The sequence below is a fragment of the Triturus cristatus genome, chromosome 4_2 (genome assembly GCF_964204655.1).
Source record: "Triturus cristatus chromosome 4_2, aTriCri1.1, whole genome shotgun sequence".
NCBI lineage: Eukaryota > Metazoa > Chordata > Amphibia > Caudata > Salamandridae > Triturus > Triturus cristatus.
In genome coordinates, this window is record NC_140586.1 from 113,902,632 (window position 1) to 113,917,967 (window position 15,336).

Here is a 15,336-nt window from a genome sequence, read left to right on the forward strand (position 1 = left end):
ATGACTGGCTTCTAATGCTACTAAAACTTGAAAACATGATAGGTTTTTAAACAGTTATATGTCACCAAAGATATGAAGTAACCAAATGCTTCTCTCACAATGGTTGCCCAAATGCACACAGACTCACAGTGTGATCCTAGACAAGCAACACTATTCCGTGGATTTTAGCAAAACAGACTCCCTAGTCTGGAAGGGGTAAGGTGACTGCACACATTCTACATATTTCACTACTGCACTCTAGTGTGAATGCCTGACTCATTATGCAAATGCATAAGCAATGACTGGGTTCTAATACTACTAAAACTTGACAACATGACAGGTTTTAAAGCACTTATCTGTCTGAAAAGACATAAAGTAAGCAAATGCTTCTCTCACAATGGTTCCCCAAATGCACACAGACTCACAGTGTGATTCTAGACAAGCAACACTATTCCTTGGACTTTACCAAAACACATTCACTAGTCTGGAAGGGGTAAGGTGACTGCACACATTTTACATAATTCACTACTGCAGTCTAGTGTGAATTCCTGTCTCATTCTGCGAATGCATAAGCAGTGACTGGCTTCTAATACTACTAAAACTTGTCAACTTGACAGGTTTTACAGCACTTATCTGTCTGCAAAGACATGAAGTAAGCAAATGCTTCTCTCACAATGGTTGCCCAAATGCAGACAGACTCACAGTGTGATTCTAGACAAGCAACACTATTCCTTGGACTTTAGCAAAACAGACCCACTAGTGTGGAAGGGGTAATGTGACTGCACACATTCTACATATTTCACTACTGCACTCTAATGTGAATGCCTGACTCATTCTCCGAATGGATAAGCAATGACTGGCTTCTAATACTACTAAAATTTGATAAGAGGATAGGTTTTTAAGCAGTTATGTGTCAGCAAAGACAAGAAGTTACCAAATGCTTCTCTCACAATGGTCACCCAAATGCAGACAGACTCACAGTGTGATTCTAGACAAGCAACACTATTCCTTGGACTTTAGCAACACAGACCCACTAGTCTGGAAGGGGTAAGGTGACTGCACACATTCTACATATTTCACTACTTTACTCTAGTGTGAATGCCTGACTCATTCTGCGAATGCATAAGCAATGACTGGCTTCTAATGCTACTAAAACTTGAGAACATGATAGGTTTTTAAACAGTTATATGTCACCAAAGATATGAAGTAACCAAATGCTTCTCTCACAATGGTTGCCCAAATGCACACAGACTCACAGTGTGATCCTAGACAATTAACACTATTCCTTAAATTTTAGCAAAACAGACTCCCTAGTCTGGAAGGGGTAAGGTGACTGCACACATTCTACATATTTCACTACTGCACTCTAGTGTGAATGCCTGACTCATTCTGCAAATGCATAAGCAATGACTGGGTTCTAATACTACTAAAACTTGACAACATGACAGGTTTTAAAGCACTTATCTGTCTTAAAAGACATAAAGTAAGCAAATGCTTCTCTCACAATGGTTCCCCAAATGCACACAGACTCACAGTGTGATTCTAGACAAGCAACACTATTCCTTGGACTTTACCAAAACACATTCACTAGTCTGGAAGGGGTAAGGTGACTGCACACATTTTACATATTTCACTACTGCAGTCTAGTGTGAATTCCTGTCTCATTCTGCGAATGCATAAGCAGTGACTGGCTTCTAATACTACTAAAACTTGTCAACATGACAGGTTTTACAGCACTTATCTGTCTGCAAAGACATAAAGTAAGCAAATGCTTCTCTCACAATGGTTGCCCAAATGCAGACAGACTCACAGTGTGATTCTAGACAAGCAACACTATTCCTTGGACTTTAGCAAAACAGACCCACTAGTGTGGAAGGGGTAGTGTGACTGCACACATTCTACATATTTCACTACTGCACTCTAGTGTGAATGCCTGACTCATTCTCCGAATGGATAAGCAATGACTGGCTTCTAATACTACTAAAATTTTATAAGAGAATAGGTTTTTAAGCAGTTATGTGTCAGCAAAGACATAAAGTTACCAAATGCTTCTCTCACAATGGTTGCCCAAATGCAGACAGACTCACAGTGTGATTCTAGACAAGCAATACTATTCATTGGACTTTAGCAAAACAGACTCACTAGTGTGAAAGGGGTAAGGTGACTGCACACATTCTACATATTTCACTACTGCACTCTAGTGTGAATGCCTGACTCATTCTGCAAAAGCATAAGCAATGACCGGCTTCTAATGCTACTAAACCTTGAGAACAGGATAGGTTTTTAAGCAGTTACGTGTCAGCAAAGACATAAAGTTACCAAATGCTTCTGTCACAATGGTTGCCCAAATGCAGACAGACTCACAGTGTGATTCTAGACAAGCAAGACTATTCCCTGGACTTTAGCAAAAGAAACACAGTAGTCTAATTAAAAACAAAGACACCACATACAACAACTGACAAATTATTATCTCACCTTTCAAATTGATTAGTAGATTAAGAAGTATCTGAATCACACACCAGATTTTCTTATACAGAATGTCTGTAGTGCACTGCTCTTAGCAAAACCACAACAATGGCAAACTTTCCCTCTCATTCTGCATACATATACATGTAAACATCAAATCACATTTCTTCCCACATTAATTCAAAAGCTAACACACATTTCTATTGGTTACACATTTCAACCCTTTCCAATTGACATAACTTTGAACCCTACCCCCACTCTGCTTAATACCTGTTACCATAGTAACAGTTCATAGAATACTCAACTGAACCCACAGGTCACAAGTTCAGCACACAATGTTGCAAATCCAAACAGCAAGTGTGCTTGACATTTCAAAATATCAGCTTATCCTTTGTAATGTTGCTTTCACACAGTTTTCATTAACCAATATAAAACATGCTTTTGAAACACAGAAAAATGCACCCTATGTTTCAGTGTATTATGTTCTCAAACAGCCAATCATTTCTCTTTTGTTTTTTTTAAACTGCATCTTATCCACCATTTTAGAAAATTCTTAGTTTTGACACTGTCAATTTCACATACAGACACCTTCTAAGTGCATCCAGACCTCCCTTCAAGATGCTTAGAGTGTGGATTGTGGGACACAGCTATATTTTCTGGAGCCAAAGGTATGCAGAAAACAGAGGCATTGACAAAGACCTAGCTTTGCCAAATGTAGACATTAAATGGATTGGACAGAGAGGATTAAAGTGGCACCAATTGATGCCATTGGTTAAATCCTTTTTTCATCTTCAACACCCTGACCTCATAATTGTGCACTGTGGTGGCAATGACCTAGGCACTTTGACTGGGGTAGATCTGGAAATGCTTATGAAGGACACCTTTGGAGAACTGATGTCACTTTTCCCCCAAACTGCCTTTGTCTATTCTAACATATGCCAAAGACAGAAATGGAACTGGTACAATCAATTTTGTCCACAAATTGAGAAAGCTAGGAAACATTTCAATAGAACTGTTTCTGCTTATCTCAGAGATTATAGAATGGGGTCCGTTTACAACAACAATCTGCGTTTTAATATGGACGGCATCTATAGGAGAGATGGTGTACATTTTACAGATGAGGGTAACAGAGTCTTCCTCAACAACTTTAGTCTCTGCATCGGTACTTACTTGTAGGTACCAAAATCTCCCAATACACACAACGGCTCTTTTTAGAGCCACCCAAGATCTAAACACATAAGCTTGATATATCTGAAAAACATAACTTTTTTTGCTTGGATTTGCGCACCCAATGTGTCAGGAGTTGTGCACCCAACGTGTTAGGAGTCGCGCACCCAACACATTAGGAATCGTGTACCCCACGCGGTAGAAGTCACGCACCCAGTGCGTGCACACCAGAGGGGCGCGCTGAGCACCGCGCTGGGTGCGCGACTCCTAATTTTACCGGAAAAAATATTTAGCACCTACCACTAATTTTTATTCTCCCCGGGGCCTATATACAAGGTTGGGGACCGTGGGGGAAGCCCCAATGCCCCCACGGTCCCAGACGGCTCCCCGCCTCCTTCGGGAGCTGGCATTGCTTTTCCACATGGGGAGCTGCTAACATGCAGCTCCCCGTATGGATAAGCAATCTGGTTTGCATTTTGAAAGAGAGAGCAGGTTTTCCTGTTCTCTCTTTCAAAATCCAAACCAAGTTTGCTATTGCAGGGCGGGAGCTGCGAGGCTCCCACCCTGCCATAGCAAACTACAGTGTCCCGGGGGTGGGCACCCCGGGACACTGCAGGAGCCGGCCTTCGGGGGGTGGTGGTCCCCAGGGCCATCAAGGGCTCCAGGAGGGGGGCCGCACGGTCTCCGTCCCACCACTTACAAAGCCCCGGGGGTGGTGGTCCCTGGGGCTTGGGGGTCCGTCACGGACCCCCTAAGTAGAATACTTAGTGCCCTGGGGAGGAGGCGGTCCCCGGGGTGTGTGGGGGGCTCCTGCTCCCCACACAGGTATATTTTTAATTTTAAAAAGCCCCGGGGTGGCGGTCCCTGGGGCTTGGGGGTGGGCTTTGAGCCCCCCACCCATGAATATTAAAGCCCCTCTGGGCCCCCCATTCACATAATAGTATTGCCCCGGGACTTGGCCCCCGGGTGCTAATTCCCAACGAAACGCGGGAGCCTGTGCATCATTTAAAAAAAAATCGTCAGGATCCACGCACCCTGAGCGCATCTTCCCGTTTAAAAAATTAAAAAAAATTGGGGGCCCAGGGGGTTTTTGTGGGACCCCCTAAGCAGGCCTAGGGGGTTAGGGGGTTTCTACCCTGCCCCCTTTTTGCATTTTGCGCACTTTTTTCAAGGATTTCTTGTGCCTCGGTTCTACCGAGGTACAAAATGGCTGCCAACACTTCCTGGTTTGGAGTGTTGACAGCAAGTTGACAGCCAATTAACATGCAGCTTGTGATCGGGAGGGTGTGCTCAGGGTGCGCTCAGGGTGCGCTCATGGTGCGCGGATCCACCGCGCCCATAGCTATATATGTGATTTTACTTTTGATTTTCTCAGGAACTACTGAACGCATTTACACCATTTAATGAAAAGGCATGACTCTGAACCAAGGGCTACCCTTTTGCCAAATTCGGTGTAATTCCGGTTAGCAGTTCGGGCTGTAGCTGCGTCTAAATGTTCCTATGGAAAATTGTATGGGGAAAACATGTTTTGGGACCCCCCTTTTTTCTCGGCCCCCGCTTGATGAATCACCCCAAGTCTTTCAGGATTGGAGCGGACCAGAGCTGGCCAAAAGTTTGGAAAACTTTGTGAAGATTGGTCAACCGGCGCCAAAGTTATTGGGAATAGAATGTTGTGGATTTCCTATGGAAAATAGGTCCTAACTATAACTAGCTACTGGCGACCGCCAGTAGGTACTATATATACATATATATACAGGTATATATATATATATATATATATATATATATATATATATATATATATATATATATATATATATATATATTACCTACTGGCGGTCGCCAGTAGGTAGTTATAGTTAGGACCCCTTTTCCATAGGAAAACCTCAACATTCTATTTTGAATAACTTTGGCGCCGGTCAATGAATCCTCGCGAATTTCTCAAAATAGGTGGGGCGCTACGCTCCGCTCCTACCCTGAAAGTCTCGGGGGGATTCGTCAAGCGGGGGCTGAGATAAAAGGGGGGTCCCAAAACGCGTTTTTCCCATGCATTTTTCCATAGGACCTTTAGAACGAGCTACAGCCCGAACGGCTGAACAGAATTACTAGAAATTTGGCAGAGAGGTAGTCCCTAGGTCAAGGAAGTGCCTTTTGTAGGTTTGGTGTAAATCTGTTCAGTAGATTCTGCGAAAATAGCCTTTAAATCAATATATATATCTGAGCCCGCTTACGGTACGCTTACCGTACGCTTACCGTAAGCGTACGGTGGCGTGCGCGAGCGCGATTCTGATTGGCTCTTAGATCTTAGTAAACATTCGAATCGGCCGAAACCAGGAAGCGGCGTCCGCCATTTTGTCTCTCGCACTGAGTGTTGTTTATCAAACATGATGGCCAAAAACATGTTACGGGGCTGTTTTGACAACTCCCTCCCACATAGTCATGTTGAGGGAGTCCCCAAACATCCCCCAAGAGCAAAAACGGTTATATATTTTTTTCGGCAATTTCGCCGAGTACGCTTACCGTACGCTTACCGTAAGCGTACGGTAAAAAAAAAAAAAAAAAAAAAACACTATCCACACTTACCCCACCCCCTGTGCTTTTGGTGGCCGTAGGCCACCAAATGTACAGGGCTTATTAATAGGTAAAAAAAACTAAATTTTGGCAACATGAAATTATAAAATCGAAATAAAAAAAACACTATCCACATTGACCCCACCCCCTGTGCTTTTGGTGGCCGAAGGCCACCAAATGTACAGGGCTTATTAAAGTTGATAAAAACCGTGCACGGAACGAACTGCGTTAAGTGGGCGCGCACGCCTCGAATGGCGTAAAGTAACTTAGCATTTAAAAAACCGTACAAATTCACTGAAAAAACCATAGGTTTCACACACGTTATAGTTAGGAATTAGCATTTAAAAAACCTTGCAAATTCACTGAAAAAACCATAGGTTTCACACATGTTATAGTTAGCGGAAATTTTACTGATAAAAAACCAGTGAAATTGCCCCGTTATAGTTAGTGCTGGCAACTATAACTCACGCGACCGCAATCTTCTGCTGGTGACATATGTGTCTTTATGAAAAAAAAATATTTGTAATATATGTATAGCTAAAAATGTATGGAAGAAGACATGGGCAAATAAGTGTCTAAATACAGTATTAGCATCAGCAGAGGATTGCGGTCGCGTGAGTTATAGTTGCCAGCACTAACTATAACGGGGCAATTTCACTGGTTTTTTATCAGTAAAATTTCCGCTAACTATAACATGTGTGAAACCTATGGTTTTTTCAGTGAATATATATATATATATATATATTATCTACTGGCGGTCGCCAGTAGATAGTTATAGTTAGGACCGAGTTTCCATAGGAAATCTCAAAATTCTATTTTGAATAACTTTGGCGCCGATTGACGAATCTTCGCGAAATTTTCAAAACTAATGGGGCGCTCCGCTCCGCTCCTACCCTGAAAGTCGAAAGTCTCGGGGTGATTCGTCACGTGGGGGCCGAGAAAAAGGGGGGGTCCCAAAACACGTTTTCCCCATGGATTTTTCCATAGGGACTTTAGTCGCAGCTACAGCCCGAACGGCTGAACAGAATTACGTGAAATTTGGCAGAGAGGTAGCCATAAGGTCCGTTTGGTGCCTTTTGCAGGTTTGGTGTAAATCTGTTCAGTATTTTCTGAGAAAATAGCATTTAAATCAATATATATATCTATACGCGTGCAGCGTGCGCGCAGGGTGCGTGCACTCGGCCGTCCGCGAGCGCACTTCTGATTGGTTGTTTCATCTTAGTAAACATTCGAATCAGTCGAAACCAGGAAGTGTCGGCCGCCATTTTGTCTCTCGCACTGAGAGGTGGGTCAAACACAAAGGAGAAAAACATGTAAAGGGGGCATGCTGGACAGTTCCTGACCCCCTAGCAGGGGTCAAGGGGTCCCAGGAGGTCCCCCAAGGGCAATTAAAAAAATGTAATATTTTTCGGTAAATCGCCGAGTGCGCGAAGCGTGCGCGCACTATAGAAATGTAAAAAATTCTGTGCGGTTCGCGCAGCGTGCGCGCACGGTGTAAATGCTTAAAAATAAAAATGCAATGTCAATCCCCCGTTTGCGCACGCTGCGCGTAGCGCAGTATGCGTGCATGGCATATGAATCAATAAGATATTATGCCAAAACCCTTAACAACAAAGCGTATCATGTGTCCTCCTTGTGCGGACGGTGCGTGAAGCGCACCGTGCGTACATGGCCCATTAAGCGTAACGTGGGCGCGCGGTGCGCGTAGCGCACTGCGTGCCCACTGTGCGTGCACGGTGCGCAAAGTGCACCGTGCGTGCACGGCACTAACTGCGTGAAGTGGGCGCGCGGTGCGCAAAGCGCACCGCGTGCCCACCGTGCGCGCACCGTGCGTGCACGGCACGAACGGCGTAAAGTAACTTAGCATTTAACAAACCGTACAAATTCACTGAAAAAACCATAGGTTTCACACACGTTATGGTTAGGAATTAGCATTTAAAAAACCTTGCAAATTCACTTAAAAAACCATAGGTTTCACACATGTTATAGTTAGCTGGGCATTTTCCTCGTGAAAAACCAATGAAATTCCCCCGTTATAGTTAGTGCAGGCAACTATAACTCACGCGACCGTCATCCGCTGCTGATGACGTCAGATATTACATCACTGATGACATATGTGTCTTTCTGAAAAAAAAAAAATATATATATGTATAGCTAAAAAAAAAAGGAAGAAGACATGAGTATATAAATGTGTAAATACAGTGATGTAATATCTGACGTCATCAGCAGTGGATTACGGTCGCGTGAGTTATAGTTGCCTGCACTAACTATAACGGGGAAATTTCATTGGTTTTTCACGAGGAAAATGCCCAGCTAACTATAACATGTGTGAAACCTATGGTTTTTTAAGTGAATTTGCAAGGTTTTTTAAATGCTAATTCCTAACTATAACGTGTGTGAAACCTATGGTTTTTTCAGTGAATATATATATATATATATTTTTTTTTTTTCATTCACTGATAAAAACACAAGTTTCAGGAATGTTAAAGTTAGGGATTAGCGTTTAAAAAACATTAGAAATTCATTGAAAAAACCTCAGGTTTCAGTGATGTTATAGTTAGGAATTAGCATTTAAAATACCTTAGAAATTAACTGAAAAAACACAGGTTTCAGAGACGTTATAGTTAGGTATCAGCATTTAAAACACCTTAGAAATTCATTGAAAAAAACACAGGTTTCAGGGACGTTATAGCTAGGCTGACATTTCACTTGTACACAACCAGAGAAATTTTGTGGTAATTCCTCGCAATTATGTAATGCATATTGTTCCGCCTCCACTCACTGATAGTACAAACTCTGCAGGAACAAAGATTATCCCATACCTCTACCTGTGTACCAATCACTCCAGCCCATACACATATAACTAAAGGCAGGAGCAGGAAAATACACCGGGACAAGGTGGGGAAAAACGGGGTAAAAGGACACAAGATGCTGGACTACCAGTCCTAGACTACTCTGTCTGGCTGAGAACAAGTTCCAGGTTGAGTACTGGCAGAAGAGAAACAAGAAAAACAATAGAAACATATGCCAGCTCCATCCACACAGTCCCCAACAGTCATCCACTAAGAGTCATTGTTAGCGTTGCTTACCCCAGCAAAAACAACTCTTAATCCTCAAAGAGCAGATAATAGCCAACAGAAGTTCAGTGTCCAGCCTTTGGTGTCGATCCTAGTCAATCCAGGAATAGTGCTGTCCCACCAATTCTTCACGGGAAAAAACCTAATCGGTAAAAAACCTGCACCTTGAAAACAAGTCTAAAGGGATCCCTTTCATTTAAAAAAGCATGAAAACGAGTGAGCTACATGATTAGCACCAAAATACCCACAACGAGGTGGAGGGGATACAAAAAATATATATTAGGTGATGAGAGGCGCAAGACAGAAATATACAGTTTTCTCCTATGTCTCTGAAATCGAGACGTGAACCACAACTAGGGGGGTCAAGAAGTTCCAGGGACAGAGCAAAAGGAATTTGCCGCTGAAGGGCATCGAAGACTGGCCAGCAATCCAGTTGAAGGTCGTACAAGACAATGTCAGCGCGTATCCAAGGATGCTGACGGAGAAGTCATCCCTGGGCCGAAACGCCAGAGGAGAAACCAAGCACGGAAGCACTGGCAAGCTCTGATTAAATACCTAGCTCAATGCTCACATGCATTCTCCATAGCTGCGCCCGCCCTCCCACTCCAGAAAGAAAAGTGACACCAGGGCAAGACTGCCCAAAGGTGAGAAGAAAAAGAAAAACAAAGCCACTCCCACCACTACCTAACTACGGGTCCTAACACATATTACACTAGTTTCACACACCTCTACCTCACAGACACTTTGCAATGGGACATTTTGATTTACCATCTATACAAATGGCACTATTTAAATAATTGGTGCAAACTGTGCCCTTTCTTTTACAATATGAATTATTATACCTTGTACAGCCAACTATGTACATACTCTCTGGCTTGGTGGAGTTATCTGGTTGACATTCTCTTACAAAGAGGAGGTTACAGTGGGCTGTAAAGTGTCATCCTCTATTTCCAGTGTATTTATCTTGTCCTTGCCCATCATTTGTAAGATTGTGTTCATCCAATGTGCTCTATTGTCTTCCCCCAATTAATGATACCAGTCAACATGAAGTGATCATTGATTTACCCTAGTCGATGCACATCTTCTACAGGCATTAAGAACATATTAATTTTGGAGCATGTTGTGTGTCTGGGTAAGTGGCAGGAAGATTGCTTTTATCTAGATTGAGTTCTACTCATCCAGATTTCAGTGCTAGAATGTCTTCAGAGTCAGCTGGATCAGGGTGTAATCTTTGTACTAATAATATAGAAGTGAGAAAATTAACTGTTTAAAATTCCTGATCTAAGAAATGTACACTTCCCTATGATTGCAGTTGCTTTCTCTTTTGTGAAAACCATCCCATCTATCACTGCCAGACGGGGTACTAAGATCATTGCTAAGAATACCCTATCAACGCCAATTTTCCTTTCTTAGAGTCAGGATTGTCTTTTGTCTCCTCCAATGTCCACCCCAAACATGGAATCTTTTGCTCAGTGAGGGAGACTTAACACAGAAAATGGAATATCAAATATTAATGATATTAATGAACAACATATGAGAGCCCTGTTCACAAATGACATTTGAAGTATGATGAAAACCTAGGGATATCATTTTTAAAATGTATTCCAATTGGTATCATTCCAATAGATATGTCACTGTAAAATTGATTTGAATACATCATTAGACTCTCAATATGTAGGAATCCCAATAGTGCTATTATTATATTTTTAAAGTAGACTTAAATGGACCCCAAAAAGAAATATTGTGGTATTTTGTAGGTAACTCTTGCTACTAACTGTATAAGCTACATATCCCACCATTAATGACTTAATTGTTTTCGATCCTACAGTGTTGTTTAAATTACAAAATCTCCTAATTCCATGTGTCAAAATGACCCTGATAATTACAATGCTGCAGTATTCCAGGTGTTGCCTGTCACATTTTTCACTGTGATGGTCAAGAAAATCTACTGATCAACACAACATTTTAATTAAATCCATTGTGAAAGTAGGTTTAGCAATCCCAGAAATACAATACCTCATGAAAGTAGAGTTTAGCAACTTCTCTCACGGGGCCCTGAATAGTCAATATATGTGCATCTAATTTGAGCATACCTGTGGCATCATGCAAGCTAAATAATGTGTTACCACTTAAAACTAGAGCATGGTTACCACTGTAACTTACAGGCACCACAATATAGTGCCTAAACTCAGCAATAAAGAGCATCTTCATAGATTTATCCATGTATCTGGTATTATCAAATCCTAAAAAAACACCTGTTTTTTTCTTTAATATGAATTGAAAAATCTATCAAAGGGGAAATATTCAGCCCTTAAATTAAGTATAATAACAAGATACTTACCTGTTTTAGACCAAAACAACACATTTACATAGGTCCAGCTTAGTCATTGGATGATTGGTTCAAGACTTAACGAGGAGCAAAGTACTTTAGTATATTTCAAATATGTATAAAACAGGACTCACCCAAGCAGTACAGCATTAAATCTATTTTGCACTCCATCACTAAATACAGAATACATTTTCAAATTGGGGAAGCATTACATGAGGCTATCTGAACTAAAATATTTTATGAGTAAATGTGATCTGCCACAAACACACCTTGAACAATTTAAGCAAAAGAGAATGCATGCTAAGTGTTATACAGGTGGTACTTGAAACCTAAAAATGCATCATAACGGCCCAACCACTTAGTAAATTGATCAATACACTCCAAGGTATTTGGACTTGTAACACAGCTAGGTATGTTCTTGATGACAAATCATACATTGATCATGTAGGGTTGCAATTAATTGAACCCCTAGGTTATACAGTGTCATGTAAAGGAAAATTAACTTTCAGCCTGAGGTAGAATCTGAGTTAACTCAGAACACATTTACTTTTGACTGCTAAATTAATGATTGCTCATTCTTGGAACTATGAATCATAGTCTGGCGGACTAAAATGTATAATATATTGGTATAGAAAATATAACTGCTACAATCAGTACTGAATATAAGAATTCGGTCAATGTCTGTTAATGTCTGGGTCACATTAATAACATTCATAGAAGCAGGCAAAAAGTAGTGCACCGTAGATGAAAGCCCGGCTTTCAGTGTTCTCTTTGAGATTCACAAAATGAAATGGTTTACCAGTGCAACATAAGAAATATGATTAACACTTTTCTTTTTTCATGACCCCTTAATGGCAGAATAAAAGTTTATTTTCAGATTCTGCTCAAAAGGACTTGAATGTCAGTGACTAAACCACATAAAAGAGTGTCCATCATTGATATTGGAATTAATCTTACACTCCTTTGCTCTCATACAGAAAATAGATGCCCACCTAAAGCTTATATGGATTTATTCTTGTTTGGATACATTTTACAATGCCTCTAGGTATACCTCTCACTTTCACCATAGTTCTGTTTCTGTACAATTCATTGATATATGTGCCTTGATATGTAGCTATGCTTGAATATTGCACCCTAGAACATGGTACCAGTATTTGGTTAATAGAAATTAGGATATCTGTGAGATGCGAATCATAAAAGATTGCCTTGACACTTACGGAAATAAAGACTATGCATGAAAGTCCTTGGTACGAGTGTGGTTTCTAAATGTAACCTTGTACTGACCTTTGACTCGTATTTTTTTTCATTCATAGTGCTTCCCAGTTTTGAAGTACAGTTGACCTCAAAGAAGAGCTATTTTTATGTGGGTGACACTGAATTTACTATAGACATTACAGCAAGGTGGGTAAAGTATATGTTTCTTTCCCAGATAGGCAAATTGAACTGCAGCCAAGTGCTACATACACAGATATCTATATCCACATATATATATATATATATCTGTGTGTGTATGTATATATATATATATATATATATATATATATATATATATATATATATATATATATATATATATATATATATATACGTTACAGTTAAGTGAATTTCTCCATGACAACGTTAACATTTTTAAACTAAAAAGATCACAGAAATTCAGCACCTATATTTATCAGCACTAACTATACTTTGCGCCACAGCCATACACTGCTTATGACCTCACATATGACATCACTCATGACATGTTCTATAACATCATTTATGACATCACTGATGACAACTTAAATGAATCACTGATGACATCAGTGAGGACATCATTCAAGCTTCATTTTCCCACATGTTGATCTATAAATTACTATGACTTTACTCATACTATAGTTGACTTTCACAGTCAACCACAGGTATGTGAGAAACCCTCATTCAGTACGGTGTTCAATCTGTATACAGCTGTTCAGAGAAAGCCAAAATAGTCAATCCCAATTCTAAAACAAATACCATACTATTGACAGCTTTTATATGTTTCGAACTCTTGACATACACCAAACCATCATTAAAAAATGAAGTAGATATCAGTAGAAAACTGAATACAGTAACTATTGTTTACTCTATGGAGAGAGTTCTCTCTATACAACAGTGATTGCAAACAGTGAAACTCTTGTGATAAAAATAAACCACAGAGTATTGAAAATATACTACTAAGAACATGCATTCTATGTAACAGTTGTCAAAAACACTATGAGGATCTGAAAGTGCTGAGGATCATACTATCTGCAGCCTTCATAATATGATAAAATCTTTACAAATAGCCCTTCTTCTGAAGCAAAAAAAGCACACATACATAGGTTAGAACCTGGTGCACAAGTTCTTCCATGTCAAGTATAAATGATCATGCTGACATGCTGACATGATTCTCTCTCATAATTTAAAGCTGCTTACAAAAGTTAGTATCTATTAAGTAGATCCTTTCTCCTGCTGGAAATGTTTTCTGAAGAACCAAAAGGTTTTGTGGAGTATAATTAATACAAGCCCACTGTCACTCCACACAGAGTTACTCAGCTATGGTGCATTAGGAGCACACAAGTTTGGTAAACACCAATAGGCTACACAAAATTACAGAGAATAATATGATATTTACTTGTCATTATGTAAACTAATACAAACTAGCACACTCACTGGATGATGTCATAAATGATGTCAACAATTATGTCGTTTGAGATGTCATCAGTGATGTCATAAATGATAGCATAAGACATGTCATGAGTTATGTCAGATGTGAGGTCATAAGCAGTGCATGGTGAGAGAGCAAGTTATAGCTAGTGCAGCTAACTATAACCGCTGACTTTCTGTGGCTTTCTTAGTGCAAAACGTTGTTTGTCACTGAGAAATTCACCTAACTATAAAAATTACTTTAACCTTTGTTTGTTTCAATGAATTTCTATGTTTTTTTTTACCGAAAACTCATATTTTTACTATCCCTAACTACAAGGTTACTTTAACCTTTGGGTTTTTAAGTGAATGTCTATTTTTTTAAATAAAAATATATTTAATAATACATAGATACAAAGTACTCCAACAATGTTTGTGCTGAGATTGTTCAACTTCTTCGTTTTTGTAACTCACATGTACAGGAATATTCCCAGCATAGTTTTAATATTTTTTGTATGTATCTTTAGATAAACTTCAGATTTATATTTCAAAAATACACTGATCAATTTTTCCTATACGGTAAACTGTGTTTTCAATATGTACATCTATTTTGAATGTGCATGAACACTCTCGCAGGAGACTTGCGAGATTGTAGAGATTTATATATTTTAAAGTCAGTACAATATGTATATTGTATTTATTATTTTGTTTACAATCTTACGGTTCTCACAAGACAATCGTCTGAGCAGATCACACCATCCCCTGTGTGCACTAAGAGGGGGCTGTATTGCCCTGTTTGGCTCTCGCCATCCACTCGCGAGATCGTGCATTTTGAATTATTTTCATAGCAGTGAATTTTGTAATTTTGAAGAAATTAAAACATGAGAAGTGTTGTTTAAAGTTCAAAAACAGTTGATGTATTGTTTCATTTGAGATATGTAGAAAGTTCTCTGTATTTTATGATCTTGTGGCCCTCTCACAAGACACCTGCAAGATGTCAGGCAGATGAAAGACATCCCAAAGAAATATTATAATTGTTTCATATGGATGTCTTTATTTAGCAAAGAAAGATTCCTTCCTTCTTACATCATAAACCTATTGGGT

General features: G+C 39.9%; 1 protein-coding gene across 1 annotated transcript in view; it reads left to right on the forward strand.

Moving 5' to 3' along the window:
• LOC146833112 (complement C3-like) overlaps positions 1-15,336 on the forward strand; it is a 1,368,049-nt gene that overhangs the window by 151,916 nt on the left and 1,200,797 nt on the right. The window contains exon 7 of the mRNA XM_085600736.1: positions 12,903-12,990. Within this exon, the coding sequence (XP_085456862.1) occupies positions 12,903-12,990 (88 nt within the window). The remainder of the gene's footprint in view (positions 1-12,902; positions 12,991-15,336) is intronic.